The 19,001-nt window shown below is 40.5% G+C and overlaps 1 protein-coding gene across 3 annotated transcripts in view; it reads left to right on the top strand.

Moving 5' to 3' along the window:
- Positions 1 to 13,765, top strand: part of shf (Src homology 2 domain containing F) — a 94,863-nt gene extending 81,098 nt beyond the window's left edge. For all 3 annotated transcript variants that reach the window (XM_082536109.1, XM_082536107.1, XM_082536108.1), the window contains 3 exons: positions 3,129 to 3,303; positions 3,408 to 3,527; positions 9,441 to 13,765. In XM_082536109.1, the coding sequence (XP_082392235.1) occupies positions 3,129 to 3,303; positions 3,408 to 3,527; positions 9,441 to 9,627 (482 nt within the window). In that variant the 3' untranslated portion in view covers positions 9,628 to 13,765. The remainder of the gene's footprint in view (positions 1 to 3,128; positions 3,304 to 3,407; positions 3,528 to 9,440) is intronic.
- Positions 13,766 to 19,001: the final 5,236 nt, after the last annotated feature.

Below are 19,001 nucleotides of genomic sequence, written 5' to 3' on the forward strand. Positions count from 1 at the left end.
TAACAAAGCAGACATGAGTCCATTCACTCTTGAGCAAATAAAAATGATGGCTTTTGTTTAGTTTGGGGGGCTCTTTCTTCAGGGTAATACTCTCCTTGTAGAGCACTGCACTCTGCCTGCAGTGAAGCCTCCACTTTGACAAGAAAGGTTGACGGGGTGAGCTACACTAAGAATAGCCACTCAACCCACCCTTTCTTGGTAGCGGAGAGGGGGGAGAAAACAGTTTAATCACGATCAAATAAATCACTGATTGTTGTGTCTGGGTAAGAGGAGGGAAATGTGAAGAGCTGAGGTCAGGCACATGGGTGAGTGGATTGTAGATACAATATGGACTATGTAGGGAAAAGCCAAGATTGCATCCTGTATCCTTAACGATGTCTGATACCTTTTCCAGCCTCTTATGGTTGCGTCACTAATCAGTGAAGAGATGATAATATTATGTTCACAGTCAATTCTCAATATGGAAGTGCAAGTAGACTGTTTAAGGGTTTTGTTGTAGTAGTAGGTGTAATTGGCGACAGTCTGCCCTGCAGTGGGACCATCAGAGATAACAGATCAAAACACCCCTTTTTTCCTGTGGAGACATTCCTCCACAGTCCATTTTCCCCTATCTGTTTCTACCACTGAGTGGCAAGAGAGCTCGGGGAAAAAGTCAGAGTTAGAATGATGAGGCAAGAGTGATAGAAGAGAAGGCAAAGGGCAGAAGAAGGTTGGACACATGCAAACAGAGAGAAATCGAAAGCAAAGGACAGGGAGCAATTGGCTCCATCTTCATGTTGTGATCTGTCAGCATTGACAGGAGCTGAATGGAACAAACATGCATCTTCCGTGTCCCCTTGGTCAGTTTCCATGGAAACGCCATTTCTCACCTTTACACATATACAATATATTCATCTGACTTGGATCAAATTCCCAGTATTCAGCATGTAATTTAAATGGACTCTATGATATAAAATAATGCAGACACAACACGGGATCATAATGTGAATTACTATATTAGGAGCGACAGACCTCAAGGACATGGATCAGCAACTTGTATTCTTCCAAGGGTGAGACCTAGAATTTACCCAGCTGTCATGCAACAGTACAATTTTGCTGTCATTTTACCAGCCCGCTGTCGGCCTTTAATGAACAAATGTGCAGAGGCAAAGATAACAGCCGGAATGATTTGAAATAATCATTTCCACGAGTTTATGTTTGGGGAATCGCATCATTGAGCCAAAGGCCAACGAGTTCAACCGCAAGTAGAGTGTGGAGGTTAAGGGGAGCCCCTAGTGGTCAGACCTGAAACAGCTGTAATCTGTCAAAAAAAAAGCACTGCTTGCGATGACATCATGGTATGTCATAGAAAGTATTCGAAAAAGAAAAGATATTCCTAAAGGACTACAACTGCACTACTGTAAAAATACTTCATTACAAGCTTTTCTTCCGATATCCTGAGTTAATAAGCAGTAGTTCACTGTTAATGGAAGTGGCACTTCTTTTAATTACTATAATTAAAATACTTGTTTTAATTGCTGGTAATTAAACATTGAATAACTTTACACATGACAGCAACCACTAACCAGCTTTTTTTGAATGGTAACACTCTTTATCATTTAATTGCATTTTATAAGCTGATCATGTGGGGGGGTTTTTGGTTTTTTTTAAATGAAATACCTTGAAAAAGAGCAGGCTCTATAGAAACACATGTATCAGTTGTAGCTGAAATGTCATAGAGGTGAGCAATAAAGTGGCACAACATCTAAATACTCAAGTAAACTACTTGTAGTAAGTAGTGTTGAATTGATTTAAACTGTCAGCCCTTCCACTCAGTGTGATACAGAGGCACTTGGCAAGCTCACAATCTGTAAAGTGTAATGCTATCCTCTGACTGGAATGCAGAGTCTAGACAGATGTAGACGTGTTGTTAAGATCACACTGCCTGTCTCTGTGTATAGTGTCTGCCATGTTCTGCCTGGTAATTAAACACTAGATGCAAGGATGGCCATTAGTGACAGAGAGCAGCAAAGATTGATGTTGCCTAGTAGATGAGAGTTTCATACGACATTAACCACTTCCATCAAAAAAACAAAAACGGCTATCTGTTGGTCTTGAGCCATATAGAAGCAGGCGACAATAACCAGGAAAAGCTTGTCATACGGTTGATGTAGGAAGCCGCCCCTCTGTTATTGCTTGAGAAGCGTGTCAGTAGCTTTAAATAGTTTTTTTTTTTTTGTTTGTTTTGTTTTGGGGTTTTTTTTGGGGGGGGGGGGATTTCAGAAGCTTTAGATGTTATGGCATGAAGCACAGTGATGGATTACTGAGGAAAAATGTCTCAGCTGCCTGTGACGCATGATAATTACTCTTACATCCACTGTCCAGCCTTTTATTCCTTTAGCTTGTGCAACTCTTTCCCACAAGTGTAAATTCACATTTAATTTGTCCTTGAGAGCATTATCTTCTGTTTGCTGATTGGCTGTGAAGTTGCCCCGTGACCCCTGGCATTTCATGTGTGCGCATAGGTCACTTTAAGCCCCCAAACACCATCAAACACTTCCCTGTGAGGCTGCCAAGAGAGCTTGTCATGTCCACAGTTGACCGTGAGAGTTTGAAAAGCTAGTTCAATGTTTAACTTGCAGAACCTGGGTGTTGGAGTTGGGCGTGCACTTAAGTGTGTGCACATTTGCGTGTACTTAAAGAGTGAAAATGCTCAGCCATACAGTAGTATATATGGGATTATTTACAGGCGCATGAGCTTGTTTTGGAGGAAGGTTGCGTGTGTGTGTATTTTGCCTAACTGGAATGTGTACACGGGCAAGCTAGATTGATTTATGTCTCTTTCATCATGTGTACATGTCCTTCAGTAGGATGAGTTAAACAGAGCGGCTCTGTGTGTGCGCGTGTGTGAAAGTTGGTAAAAGCACATCGTGGATTTCGGTTCTCACACTTTGCAGTAGTCGAGTTTAATTGATACATGTGACACCGTGGATGTTGTAACTTGTAAACACAATTTGTTTTTCCAAGTGACCTTAATCTGAAGTGTAGCTCAATGGTGTTTACAGGTGTTTGTCTTTATTAAGAGCCATTTTGAACCATCAAATCTGTCCAGAATGAAATCTTTTCAGCTGTATTTTCTCTTATTACAGTCCAGTTTGATGGTGTGGAGAAGTCTCGAATGTCGCCCACCAAGGAGGGGAAAACTCGGCCGCTGCAGCGACATTCCAGTGGCTGTCTGGTCAACACCAAAATGACTTCACTGGACCACTGCAGCTCCTCTCTCGGGGAACGTATCGATCCCACAATGCCGCTGGAAAGCCAGTTGTGAGTCAAATCTTGGTTTTTCTTTAGCAGCTTTGACTCTTTCTTACTTAACATTCCTTTGTTCCTCCTCCTTTCTCATCCTCGTTTCCTGTCGTTTGCTGTAGCTGGTACCATGGAGCCATCAGCCGAACAGATGCAGAGTCTCTGCTTAGGCTCTGTAAGGAGGCCAGCTATCTTGTGAGAAACAGCGAGACCAGCAAGAACGACTACTCCCTCTCTCTCAAGTAAGAACTCTGCTCTCGTCTCCTAAATGACCATCCACAAACAGTATAATCAGATGCACAGTTTCGGTTGGCAGCCTTGGTGAAAATGTGATTCCAAATACTCGGGGCCGTTTTGCCTGTTGTGACAACTTGTGTCAGTGATTTGTACACGGAACACACACTCACGAAACAGTGTGACCTATCATAGTAGCTACACTTACTTAGTGGCAGAGTACACACAGTGGACTAGTGTAACATCATTCCCTGTCGAGGTGCGGACATACCTGCTGACTCTTCCGTTTCTGTATGGTAATAGCTTTCACCCTTCAGACCTCTATCCCCCACCTGCTGTACACCTTGCCCGTGGCTCGTCCTCCACCTCCGCTCAGTAACCCCTCTGACAGAATCTGCTCCTCGAATTGCTGATGTACCCACAACTTGGCTAATGGTGCACTTTCATCGTTGACCTCCTGATCCCCGCCGCGTCCAGCAGAGGGTTCGAAAAAAAGCTACTCTGAAATGTTACGTGTAGCCTGACAGTTGGAAGAGGTTACTTTAGCCTGAAGTCCTACAGTGCAGTCCCATCGCTTTGATAGGAATGTGGAGTTTTGCTGGATTTGTTTTGACGATCGTTGCTACCAGGTGTCACGGCTACGGCGTCGGAAACCTAATCAGAAATATGAAACGGCCTGAAAGTCTTCCAAAACCAACAGTGTTTAACCGGCTTCGATATCTGTTACCAAATAGTCTTGTCAAACTGACTTTATATATGCTCCATTAACCATTGCAGGCAAGGTTCAGTCCCATGACATTTAGAAAAATCTCTGCAACTATGTGGGAGCCATCAGATGAAATAAAACTGTAGTATGTAGAGACACATTGATTAGCCTTTGTTTTTTGAGTGGAGTCAGCCTGCTGGAGGCTTATATAACTTGGAAGACAAAGATAATAATTCTGCTTGCTGCTGCTCCAATTCTCTTGACAAGTACCGTAGTCGACTGCCTGTGTAACTCCCTGTCTCATTGGCTGATCATCTGTATGACTGCTTCTTGTTCTGCCTTGCTGACTGAAAAGAAGACGCACTGTTAGGATGCTGACTTAGTACACTGGCTTTTGGATGACTGCAAACAGCAGGAGAAAAATATTTGTCTGAATATGTAACAATTGTCCCAAATGTTGTCATTTTGAATTAAATGCATTGTGTCGTAAATGCATGCTTAAAGCTAAGCACTATAAGCCCCAAACGCAATTTCATTGTTCTTGACAATGACAATAAATAAATAAATACTAAATATAAAAAGACAAACAGACATGTTAACAGTTAATGCACAGATGTTTTATTGCATAGTCATTGTAGAAGACTGGCACACAAAACAGTCTAATATGAAGTTACTGGGAAAGTAAAACCAAAATAATTTTCCTTGGAGTTAGGAATATGTAATAATGTCAGTTTAAGCAACAAAAATAACTTGTTTAGCACTCAAAAAACACATATTGATGTGTGTAAAGTGCAAACCTGAATATGTGATCTAGAAAAGTAAAAAGTCTGCTTTTTTTTTTTTTTTTAACAAAATGGTAAAGATAACAAGTGAATATTTTTGCTGCGGGATGATGATATGCAGAGTAATGATGAAGACAGCGAGTTTGACGAAAGCCTCTCTAATAAGCAAAAGCCCCATTTTGAAATATGAAAATGTAGTGTATAATTTGTGCCAGGCTTGAGAGTATTAATCCATCCATCTCTCTCGTATGTTTAAAAAGAGACTGGCCGTCTAATGCCATTGGGGTTACCTCCAGTAATGAAATAGCTGATTGTTAGATTATCTGAGTGAGGGAGAAGGGAGGCGGGGGAGTGAGGAAGGCCTGGAGCCATGAAACTTATTTAGCTTTTTTTTTTCTATACTGAACACAGCCAGGCCACGATAAGAGCAATGGTCAGTAAAGTTGTATTTAGTGATGAGAGGTTAAAACATGTTTTAACCTTCTAGTTCAGTAATGGTCTCATTCCACTAATCCACATTTAAAGGATGTTCAGATGGACCTTTATAATAATGGCCTGTACTATCAGAGAACAGTTTGGAAAGTGTTTTCGTGAGGTCGGATCCTTCTGCTCCCCTGTTACTGCGCTTTTCTGATGGTTACTCTTTTAAGAGATAAAACGTTGACTGGCTTCTGTGACACATTTAATAGCTGTTTGTCAGTCTGAAAACAAGGAGAGGACAAAGGCCATGCCGATGAGGTCATTAGTGTTGATGCAGAATTATTTACTCGTCTCGACTTAGTGAGAACTATAGAATAAAGTGTCTCGAGCACTTTAGGAATACCTTTTCACTGTCTGTTAGAGCGTTTCGCTCCAGGGCCTACTTTCAAGGTTTTTTGGAATCTTAAGTAGAATGAGGTTTAATGTTGCCTGGGAATAGCTGTGGTCTGCCAATAGCACTGGAAATCAGTGGTTTCCCCCTGTTATTCCACACCCTGTTGCGGGAGCTCACTTTAACCATATGAGATCTTAAAGTTGTAAGCAACCAAACATCTTAGGAGTTTAACCTTCTTATTTTTGTATTGATAGACTTAAATAACAGCAGATTGTTCATAATTTCTGTGTAACTGTGTGTCAGCACATTTGGGTTATAGAATCTTGTGCTCTTGATGTAAACCAGCTGAAACCTAGAAAACGATCGTCATGCTCATTTGTGGAAATGGCATGTCCCTACAAATATGAGTTCAGCCTCCTCACTCAAGCCCGTCTCCCCTGCTGCCACAGAAAATGAGTGGAAACCCAAGGTGAAGATCCGACATGTCTGAGGTTACTGAAAAATGTATGAGGCCGCGAGGTGCCACATATGTGTATTGCATTATTGATAAAGACAGACGTCACTGAGACCTCCTGCCTCAAGAGTCCTCTGGCCTTACGGAAAGCTTTTCCCTCCTAAACCCCTTTTTATGTTCACCTGTCCCCACCTGCTCCTCTTCTTTACTCTCAGTGGAGAGAACCTTTTTTTTTGGTATTTGAGTTGTATTAAAGCCTTCACAGGGCTTTCAAAGCACAGTGTCATTTCATTTTTCACGTCACGAGAGAGCTCTGCAGAGCCTGTTTCCACTGGTTGAGGAGGGGAAATGTATCCCAAAGACTGTTTGATGCCAGTGGGGTAAATGGGGTAAGTTAGCAACTTACTGGTGTGTTCTATCGCTGGAACACCTCCAAAGACACTATTTTTGAACATTTTTAGATGCAAAATGTCAGCTTCATATTATGACACATAATAGACGAATGACTGCATGGAGCACAAAAATTAGCCTGACCTTTCTCAGCCGAAGAACAAAACTATGCCAAGAGTTGTTTGTATGTTTATTTGTCTGCCACTTCACCCACTTACCTTAGCGTCGATAACGTACAGAATGGTATCATCCCAGGGAGGTTTAGTGTATGCTAATATAAAATCACGAGTACATACGACATCCGATGCCCAGAAAGGCTTAAAGAGGTCAGCCCTTTTGCTATGGTTCACTATCTTGTTGGCATATGACTTTGCTTTTTCTGCTGCCTTAGATTCATAACACAGAGAGTATCAATCATGAAGCCATCCAATATATGGAAGGAGAAGATAAGCTGTGATTGCTGTCAGGCTGTTCCTGCTCTGAGTGGTACTCGGTTTAAATCAAAGTCATAAACCTCAATAAACAAGACAGCACACCTCCCCAGTCAGATTAATCCTGATTAGACAAATATAAGTTCACGAACGCAGTGTTATGATAACACCACAAAGGCCTGTCTTTTCAAAAATAGCCCCGTATTCATTTTATTTTATCAGCAACACTACCGTGTTGCTCTGTTGTCCTGGTTTCTGTCTCTGCAGGACTGTAACATAATAAGCAGCTTTGAGCACCAAATGGAAAATCAGCTGGGAATCTAAAAATGATGCTATTGATGTGTTTGCCTTTTTAAGTGTGCCTCTGTGTAACCTAACACCGTTCTCCCAGCGCTCCATGTGAAGATTCATCAAATGCACTTTGCAGGAAAGATTTTTTTTTTTTTTTTTTTTTTGTAAATGAGCTCTGAAAGCACCATTTGCAGAATCATAGCATTTTAGAGACCCGTGGCAACGGAGATTTGGAAATCTGCACAATAATGGAGAGGTGGCACTCGTGTGTATTTCAGTTTAATGGCTTAGAAATCCTGCAGCTTTTTGTTTCAGTTCTTACACATAAAAAGCTCCGAACTAGCTTTGAAATATTTTGGATATTTATAGTAATAATCTCAATCATGCTAACCCCAAAACACGCACTTCTTTATCTGTTAAAATAAAGAAAAATCTGTGCTTTATTCCTGATCAGTGTCCCTAAATTGAACCTGTGTGTGTATATGTATATATGTGTATGTATTTATATGTATATATGTATGTATATGTGTATATGTATTTTGTTGTTGGTTTTTTTGTTTTTCCTTTCATCTTATTGCTATCTTTGTTCTGGGTTTTCTCTGTGCATCAGAGAGAGAACATATCCACCGGCATCATACATGCAATTAGGAGATAAGTAAAGAACGGCCTGATGCTTCAGGTGCCTAAAGCCAAGTTGTCACTCCTGTTCATCAAAGATAATGGGCATAACTACAAAAATATGCATATATTTACTGTGGAAAAACATACATTTATTTGCTGTAGTTGCTTCATGTGGCAGCCTCATCAACAGCCTTGACAGCCCACTGCTCCTGTCTGTTGTGGTTAGTGCATTTTCACAGTTTTCACAAGAGCCCTGCTCGGTATAAACTTTGAAGCACAGAATGGAATAGTGTAGATTATACTGACTGGCCTCATAAGTAAATACCTTTACAGCTGTTATCCTTAGGTTAGTGAAAAATAGGAGTTTTATTACTACATGTGGTTAACATATTATCCCCTCTTACCTTTTGCACGAGAGTTTATTTTCCAAAAAATAAATGTTAGGCAGGTGCTGGTGCACTTTATTTTTGAGGACAGGTTATAATGTCAATGAACTGTGCCTAAAGCAATCATAACCTGCTGGAGGTATTAGCTGCTGATTGAAAAAGCTGTTATGCTAATTTAGTCTGTAAAGTCAAATTACTAAAAGAGAATATTTACAAAACATGCTACAGTGAACATTAGTTTTGTGTCACTTACTCGCTAAAGCTTACTGTTGCATCTCTTCCAAGTGGGAAAAAAAAGTAATTTTCTATTTTAAAGCAGAAGATTACTGGCAAGCTGTAAAAATGTATTGATCGAAGGCTCCTTGGAACACGCGGGGAGCTTTTAATTTGCTGTGCATTTATTGCTGCAGCTTGAGTGATTTATCCTGGGGGTTCATTAGCCTCATCCTTATGCACTGCATGTGAAACCCAGCACCTTAAGCAACCTGCCTTTTAGTCCCCTCCCCTGACACCTCCAAAGTTATCAGAGGTAATCCAGCTTTCAGAGCGCTGTCACATACTGTGGGGAACAACTACTGGAGAAGTAAATGAGGGGAAGCTGACAAAAGAGGATATCTGTTGGGACTCCCATAGATTGATGCTTTTGACATACTTGTTGTCTCTTGTGAGCGTTTTTTAAGGCATGCTTGTGGTGTGGCAATATCAGTCTGCTCGCTAATCGGTCAATACGTTGCTTTGATCCATACTGATATCTCCCAACTACAGTATTTAGAACCTCTACAAATTGGCTCGACTGTTTTCGACGGTTTTGAGTGAAATGTCTTTACGTCAGCTGAATGAACTGTCATCAAATTCCTTTTTGGGTGAAAGGACAGAGCCTGAAGCAAGGAAAGGCCTCTTTGCTCCTGAAATATAGGAAGTGGGGACAAAACAAATTATTTTTTTCAAAGATTTTTTTGTGTCAGAGCATGATAAAAATAATCTGGTTTTGTCTTGTAAAGATCAGAATTTTGTTTTGAGCTTTTTCTGTCTTCCTCTGTCTCCAGGAGTAGCCAGGGCTTCATGCACATGAAGCTGTCACGGACCAAGGAGAACAAGTACATCCTGGGCCAGAACAGCTGCCCTTTCGACAGCGTGCCTGAGATCATCCATTTCTACTCCAGCCGCAAGCTGCCCATCAAAGGTGCTGAACATATGTCCCTGCTCTACCCTGTAGCCATCAGGACACTATAGTACTCCAGGTCTCTTGCAGGCATCTGCTTTGCAGTACTTTGGGCCAACCTGTGGCTCGCTGTTTCCTGTCCCTCTGGAAAGAGCCCACTAGGCTCACGGGAAGATGAACAGTGGCATCCTAAACTGCTGATCTTGACTCACCTCACTGGCCAACAGATTCCAGACCTGTTTGAAGGCCCTCTGCTTACTATCTCATACATACAGACTCAGATTTGCAGAAGTTTTTTATTATTTTATTTTATGTTATGTTATGTTATTTTATTTATGATAGACATCTGCTTAGTAGATCAGACTGACTATCTACAGAACATCATTTCACTGACTGTTGAGCTGATTACCCATAGCACTTAAGACGTAAAGAAAAAGAAAGGTACAACTTAACGTTTGTCACTGGGATTTGCCTTTTAGCATAAACTGTTGTACCCTGTGAGTACACAAAATGACGATTATATTTGAAATGTTTGTTTGAGTGTCTCATTCGGTTAGGCTCTGTTGCTACTGTAATCATATTGCAAAGGGGATTTGAAGATTATAAGACCTCTGTAAGGGAAGCAACATTTATGATGCATGTCGAACGATATTGTCCACGTGTGCCTCATACAGTGGCCGGGATATTAAATAAACTGGCTGTGTATGAATGGAGCGTCCCCAGCTGCGTGGAAACAACAAGCCTGTGAGCTGTGCAGACTGATCTCTCTATCTTGTCATAGTGCATGTTGTCTGCTATCCATCATTGAGTGGGTGTATCACACCAGTGACAATGTAAGTACCGTGGTGTTGAGACAGGCAGGAGAGCATGATGGATGGGTCAACCCATCTGACACAGTACATTTGGCTGAGGCTAAAGACCAGAGCCTGTCCAAATGGACCAAATTATCCCCACTACCCCTGCTTAGAATGGCTTTGCATCGGGAGAATGAAATATGCTTGTATTGTCTACCTCAGAAAATCAATTTCATTCGCCCATGTGCAGATCAATAGGTACAATGGGATTGCAGACATTGATCTGCTCTCTCTTCGACATTCCCAATTCCCTTAAAGAATGCATCATTAGTTTTAGGAATATGCTTTTTTTTTTTTTTTTAATACAATTAATCTGAGATTTGTTTAATGAAAACACAAGCAGTTTTTTGTTTTTTCAGATCAGCAACTGTATGTATAGTGACTATTATAATACTGTGCAACGTAAGAAATGTTTGGTTAATGCCTTATAAAATGCATGGGTCAAATCAGTCCGCTTAGATCAGTCGATTTCTAATTCTGCTTTTAACAATTGTTCTGTGACTGTAATTTATTCTGGGGTGATTATTACTGATGTGTTACTCCTTTGTGATTGGCCCGTTCCCCCCCACCCCTACCCTCATCGTTCTGTGCCAACGTGATCGTGTTTTATGGGACTACTCCAGCCTCTTTTGCTGTGGTGCTTCAGCATTTTTGTTGTTTCCAGTTCTGCTAAGTGCAAGTTTGCCTCGGTGGCCTCACTCTGGGACACAAGTCACCGCGTCTCCTGTCCGACAGGATTGTCAAACCTCGTGTGAGAGACGATTGCGTACCCGTCCGCACACACATCGATTACAGTCCAGCGTGTCCAAACCGGATAATCACCTACCTTCCACTTTTCATTAAAATCTCCAGATGTCTATACTAGGTGTAAGCGTGAGTATGCATGTGTCCAACAGGTCTGTGTGTGCAGTATTTGTATGCACATGAGAATGTGTGCACACACTCAGAATTGCAGTCGTTTTCTTCTTATTATTATTTTTTTAACCCCGCTGGCCCCTGGTGACAGGTACAGCTCAAACCTCTTAGATTGTCACCTCTACCCCCCCACCTATGGCTGACTTTTTTCTTTTTTTTTTATTTGTTTGTTGTTGTTTTTACCCCCTTTCTTCCTGTATTCTTTCATTAAGCTGATTGGATTTTAACAACTCAAAGTAATGACATGCTTGCTTCTAATGTTACTGGCAAATTATAAGCCGAAGAAGCCGGTTTTCCAACAGTAGTCGCACCGCGAAGTGATTTTAATAAGGCTACCTGATGCATGTGTGACCAAACTTCTTCTTCATTGGTGAACTTTAACACTTTTTATGAGCTGAAAAACCCATTGGTTTAATGAGCAATTAGAAAAAAAAGTTGGGGGGGGAGAGGCTTTAGTCCTACCTAAAAGTTACAGACACTAAGAGTTAGAAACTGACTTATGTGAGAATGACCACTCTGTATAAAGCCAAATTAACTTTTGGCTTTAATACTATCTCTGCTGTGTGCTATGCAACTATAAACTACAGTCATTGAAGGGAAAATGTCAGGTGTGTGCCTCCTACAAATGTTAATGACAAATGTGATGGTACAAGATGTCTGCCAGGAAGAAATTTAATCACTAGAGTGGCATTAGTAAAAAATAAACTGCAGAATGTGGTATGTATTTAGAGGTATATTTTGCTGGTGCATTAAGTGAAGAGACAGGTGCTGTTATCGCATGAGGGTGTCTCATCATGGCACTGCAGCTTTATCGAGGAATAGTGCATTGTTGAAGTGGACCTATGTGCTTCTCGAGAGAAGATATCCAAATAGGAAATGCAAATTTAAAATTAACCGTGTGTGTGTTGAATTCTTTATGTTGCGAATGTTCACTACTTAAGAGATCAAATGTTGAAAGTAGCTCTTTATTAAGTTACTGCTGCTGATGAGTGTTACCCTACTATAGGAAAGATCCTGCGTATGATGGCAGCACTGTCTAGAGAGAGGCCTTAGCTTTGGAGAGTAAGAAGATGGAAAGATGTAGAAGAAGAATAAAGGAGACAGAGGAGAGGGTGTTCTTGAAAAAAGGGTGATGCAGTCAGCAGACGCTCTCTTTACGTTTGTGTATCTATTTATGAGAACCTGAAAGAACCCTTCTCCTCCCTCGGAAGTGTCTTAAAGCTTGTGTGTGTTGGTGTACGTACACACACAATGTGCATGCTTGAAGCAGTGTTTGTTGAATGAGTGAGTGTGTGTGCGCGCGCATGTGTGTGCACTGGTGTAAGCAGCCATCAGCCACAGACTTGCCCTGAGACTTGACTGTGGTAAAGTGGAAACTTTGAGTTTTCTTTGTGTACATTTTCGTGCCATGTATGTATGCACTACTTCAACATATCTCTGTACAGTCCCTCATGGCCAAATGTATATATTGAATGTATTGTATGGGGACATAGAGGCATCAAGGTTCAAAATAAATACAAAATAAATACATTTCAAAAATAAAGTTGGGTTTGATTTGACAGTCCCTGTTTTACACTGACTCAGATCAATAAAGCAAACTCGTAATTATTTGGTAAAAGAAGCGGGGGAAAAAGACCCTTTTCAGAATCTCAGCCATGACCAGTTACCATGGTGAGGCCCTTCAATAAACAGTGAAGAGCGACCATTGTTTGAGTCAAGGACAGAATGCTGAAGCTATTATCAAGCCAGTACTGCAAACCCTTGTTGTTCTTTATTGATCCACTTTGTTGCAGTCTCGTAATATATTTTTCACTCTGTTCTTCATTCCAGTACAATTATCTTGACTTGCCTTTGAAGTTTAATTGGCAGCGTTTCCTACATTTAGTTTCCCGGTTCCCTTTAATCACATCTTTCGGCCTTTATTGTACATCAGAATTATATGTAAGGTGTACTCATCCATCCTAGATTTTACAGAGTGTGAATAATACATGATTTTTTTTTTTTAGCATTTGGAAAAAACCTCAAGTGACAGATTGAGCAGCCATTTCTTGGCCAACTGTTAATTTTCCCTGGTGATGGTTTTATTCATAGGTCTGTAAAGGTTTCTGAAACAACTGCTAGAAAGAAGAAAAAAAATCAGTGCCGTTAATTTGTTTAATGTGACAAGTTTTTTGTTTGTTTGTTTTTTAACTTTTCTAAAAAATTTACTTCCTGTAAATGGATAAAAGCTGCACTGTTTTCTGTTAGTTCTTTACTTTTCAACCAGACAGTTCACCATGGCACTATCATATACTGAGTCCAGCTGTTGAAGGTAATTGGAACGGTGAACTATGCAAAAGCCACAACTTTAGGTTAGTTTAAATCAAATTGTTCTGTGTATTTTCTTTTTTTTCAGCAATTTCTTAGCAGAACTATAAAATAAAAAATGACAGTGAACATTGTCGGTTTACATTTTCCTTCATTTTCTCATACCCAACACAAATTAATCTGACTTACAACCTCGGTCAAAAAGAGACAATTAAAACAGAACTTTGCATTTTCAGTTTTTTTAACCACTTACGCAGCTTAGGTTCATGAAGGGAACTGGAGCTTATCCCAGCTGCCACAGAGAGAGATGGGGAAAACCCTCAACAGGTTGCCAGTCCATCACAGAGCTAACACAGAGAGACAGACAATCTCACACTCTCACATCCACGCCTAAAGCCAATTTAGAATCACCAGTTAAACTGAAATGCGTGTCTTTGGATTGTTGGAGAAAGCTTTGTACCCTCAGAAACTCCCCTCAGTAGTTTTTCTAGAATATTTACCCTTCTCTTTGCTTCAATTCTGTTCTCCTTAAGAGAAGCTCCGTGAAGGGTTAAAGCACCCTGGATGAAATGCATCAAAGAACCTTTTGTGGGCAAAAAGTGTGCCGCAAAAGAAGGCTAACGAATAAAAGCATGGCTTGAAAGCAATGAATGGGCCACAAGGGGATAAAATGGCCTCGTGTCTATCAGAAGCTCATTTCATATTCTGCTCAGTCACGATGGGCAGAAAGCAATCTCAGGTAACAGACCTTATGTTAATAACATGTGAGTTGCCTCCTTTCAGAAAAACAAAAGTGCATGGAAGCCATTATACCAGCCCTATCCCATCCTCCTGCAACAGCACGTCAGAGGATTTCATCTAGAGAATAGTGTTGGTAATGTTCTGCTTGTCTGTGAAGCTGCTTGATTAGACAAGCTTTTACACCATTTCAAAAGGCCTGATATTGATGATTTCTATTGGCCTAATATATTGCCCTTAATGACACGCTCCAGAACCTTGCTCATTACCTGAATCCCAGGTCACTGTGGGAATAATTGGGCAGATTTGTGCCAGCTTCAAAGCTCAGGGCCTGATTCATTAAAAAGGACCCTTTTCCAACTGTTTAAGCCATTTCTGGTCCATGTCTTAAAAATATCTGTATATGTATATGTATATATGTATATGTATATATGTGTATATATGTATGTGTATGTATATATGTGTATATATGTATGTATATGTATATATGTGTATGTATATGTGTATATGTATATATGTATATATGTATATGTATATGTATGTATATATATATGTATATGTATATGTATGTATATGTATATGTATGTATATGTATGTATATGTATATGTATGTATATGTATATGTATGTATATGTATATGTATGTATGTATATGTATGTATATGTATGTATATGTATGTATATGTATGTATATGTATGTATATGTATGTATATGTATGTATATGTATGTATGTATATGTATGTATATGTATATGTATGTATATGTATGTATGTATATGTATGTATGTATATGTATGTATGTATATGTATGTATGTATATGTATGTATGTATATATATGTATGTATGTATATATATGTATGTATGTATATATATGTATGTATGTATATGTATGTATATATATGTATGTATGTATATGTATGTATATATATGTATGTATGTATATGTATGTATATATATGTATGTATGTATATGTATGTATATATATGTATGTATGTATATGTATGTATATATATGTATGTATGTATATGTATGTATATATATGTATGTATGTATATGTATGTATATATATGTATGTATATATATGTGTATGTATGTATATGTATGTATATATATGTGTATGTATGTATATATGTATATGTATGTATATGTATGTATATATATGTGTATATGTATGTGTATATGTATATATGTATATATGTATATGTATGTATGTATGTGTATGTATGTGTGTGTATGTATGTGTATGTATATATGTATGTATGTGTATGTATATATGTATGTATATAATTTATTTTATCAACTTTCCTCCTGACGATGCTGTCTGTGTTGAGCGCTCAGTGGATCTGCGCTCGACAGTGCAGCCTAAGCGGAGTAGTCGAACGCAGATTCACTGAGCGCAGGGCAAGCTAGCGAGACAGAAGTTAAGCTCTCCTTCCAACATGGCAAATTGAACCTCCCCCACCCTCATTCAGATCTGGCGTTTGGAACTATTTTGGTTTTCATGTGACATATGACCCTGAAGGTAAGCGCGTCATGGACTAAAGTAAAACAGTATGTTGGATGTGCCACGCAATGCTCAATTACATGGGTGGGAGCTAGTGTGTTAGCGCAGTTAGCTCATTAAGGTGTTGGCTGTCCAGCCCCATGCACGGGCGATGTGTTGTGGCGTTAACGTCATGTCAACGAGATTTACGCAGACAGCACAAGTGGGAACACAACAAATATGACTGCACATTTACACCGACATCATCCTAGTGCAAAGACAAGTGGAAGCAGAAAAAAAACAACAAGCACGCATGCTACAAACTTTACCCCAGTCATTTAGACAGCCGTTAGCACATGATTCTTCTTATGGGGACCTGATATGTTTAATATGCTGCTGAGAATATAGCCCAGAAGAAGCGGATAGTATAGCTTTTATTTTGGAAAGAGACATTTCTCTGTAATAAACTCTCTTTTCCAAAGATGAGTGATTCCTCAATCAGATACAGGGCTCGCAAAGTCGCTAGCCCCACGTCCTGGGGCTAGCGATTTTTCCAGTCGGGCTACCAAAATCTATCTCTGCCCTGCCCGTCGGGCTATCATAGGAAGGAAAAATATATGTCAATGCTTTCGCATTCTTTCAGAAATGTAGCTGGGTAATTATGTCATTGGCATCGGTGAGCCACTGCCAATATGTGACATATTGAAATCGCGTTTGAATTTGCTCTTGTTTTTTGCTTTCACTTTGCAATCGTGCGAACTGTGTATAGAGAGCGACAGCACTGATTGGTGAGTGATGATCATTTGCGCACCAATTCCTCTGACGTTGTCTTATCAATCGTTAGCTTACTATGCAAACATGACAAGTGAAATCTCCCGCAGCAAGCTTAAACATGTGAGAGGTTGATCGCGCAGAGAATCGCTGAGCGTTATGTGAGTGCGTGTGTAAAAGCAGCAGGATATATATTGTAGCGGGTCAGGGCTGTTCGGGGTTCTGTTTGTACAGTTATGTTTTGTTTGTGTTGCTATAGTGACGGGTGACACCCTCTCGCTGCGACGGTGTGCCCTTCCGGGGTCAGAGGGCGCCCTCTGTGTTGTTGTTGTTGTTGCTATGCTGTTGCCTCGCTGAGCAGTTAGCTAGCAGTAGTGTTCTCCCTGGCTAGCTCACGGGAAGCAAGACCAAACGACACCTCCGTCTCCTCCTTGTCTGAACTCGCCACATTGGTGTCAGAAGTGGGATGATGGTGGCACCCCATGTTGTTCTGACCCGAGTGTTTTTTCCCCCGCCGGTCGTGACCAGCCGGTGCGCCAAAAGAAGGCACCTGGACATTTGCAGGACTTTGTGTGGGGTAATGGGGTCGTCGGGGACGACTGACCCCCTAGGTGGGGGCTATGTAGCGGGTCAGGGCTGTTCGGGGTTCTGTTTGTACAGTTATGTTTTGTTTATGTTGCTATAGTGACGGGTGACGCCCTCTCGCTGCGACGGTGTGTCCTTCCGGGGTCAGAGGGAGCCCTGTGTGTTGTTGTTGTTGTTGTTGCTGTGCTGTAGCCGCGCTGAGCAGTTAGCTAGCGGCAGTGTTCTTCTGCAGATGTCAATAAACGGCTGTGCTCCCTGGCTAGCTCACGGGAAGCAAGACCAAACGACACCTCCGTCTCCTCCTTGTCTGAGCTCGCCACAATATTTTAATTCTGCTGAGCCAAATAAGACAGGTCAGGGTGAAGAAGTGACAGCCAAAGAAAAGCTTACCACAAAACGGAAAAGTTATGACAAATCAGACTATAAGGCAAAAAGAAAGTGCAGCTTTATGGTTTCATGGACAAAAGAATTTCTGTGGCTGCAATATGACAAGCGAAATAACCAGGGCTGCACATAAGTGGTCCGCAGGTGCGCATTCGCTGTCAAAATAAAAAACGGGCACAAGATAAGAAGTTGCAACGCGTGTTTGCGTACATAAGATTTTCAGGAAGAGGACAGACATTTGTTTAGAACTCTTAAAGATGTCGAAGAAGCAAGCTGCTTTAAGCAATTACCTCCACCTCCAAAGAAATGTCAGAAGGAGTCCGAACCACAAAAGAAGCACGTATTCTCGGAAAAGTAGTTGCAGGAGGTGAGCTGGCTTCAAACAAATGATGAACGCACAGAGATGTGGTGCGGAATGTGCCGTGAAAATTTAATAAATGACAAATTAAAAAGGCATGAACATTTTTTTTTTGTATCAAAAAAATATCGAACCGAACCGTGAATTTTGTGTATATATATATATATATATATATATATATATATATATATATGTATGGAAAGGTGAAATCAGAGTCGACAGGTACCAACATACAACTTCTCATAGTGCCATTTGCCACAGTAAACTGTTCAGAATAGTATGGAAGCTGTGCTTTAGATACAGTAGTATGCACTCAAAACACCAGTATATATAATATGAACTGAATTTATTCTGCAGCTAAAGCAAGCACCAATAAGCCACATCTACTCTGTTGGCTTCAAATTAAACAATTCTTTCTGAAAGACTGAAACGGTCTCCTTTTTAATATGCAAGAAAGGCAATGGCACTTTTATTCACCATTGTTCTTTTGAACCTGTGACACAGTTTCCTTCAGCACAATAGAAATGCTTTATTTTTAAAATACCCTTGGAGGCAGTTGGAGGTGGAAATTGCCCGCAGGTGTGCGTGCATATAAAATGGTAATGGGGACAGACAGACACAAAGCGCTGTTTGGGTGCTGTGCTCATGAAAGGCCAATCCACTGATTGAGCTGTCACATTCACAGATGCCGTAATAAAACTAAGCAGGGCAATTACTGTAGATGGAGAACGGTAGGTAGCAGAAGAAGAGGGGGTGGAAGGGTGTATGTGTGTGCGTGTTTAGGGGGGGGGGGGGGTTAACAATATGTCCTCCCCTTGAATACCCCAACGGGAGACAACAAAACAAAGCAAATGTATCCGTCTGTAATAATGCTGGGGGGGAAAGGGGGCTTAACTAATGTAACAATTCTCCAACAAGCACAGGAATATCAGAGAATGCTAATAAAGCTTTCACCTTATCTGTGCAACTTTTTCTTTTATGCTGATGTCTGTCTAGGCGCATTGTGCTCCTTTGAAGGAAATGAAGGCACACAACTTCAAACACAAACCA

The sequence above is a fragment of the Aulonocara stuartgranti genome (assembly GCF_965226115.1).
Source record: "Aulonocara stuartgranti genome assembly, chromosome: 1".
Lineage (NCBI taxonomy): Eukaryota > Metazoa > Chordata > Actinopteri > Cichliformes > Cichlidae > Aulonocara > Aulonocara stuartgranti.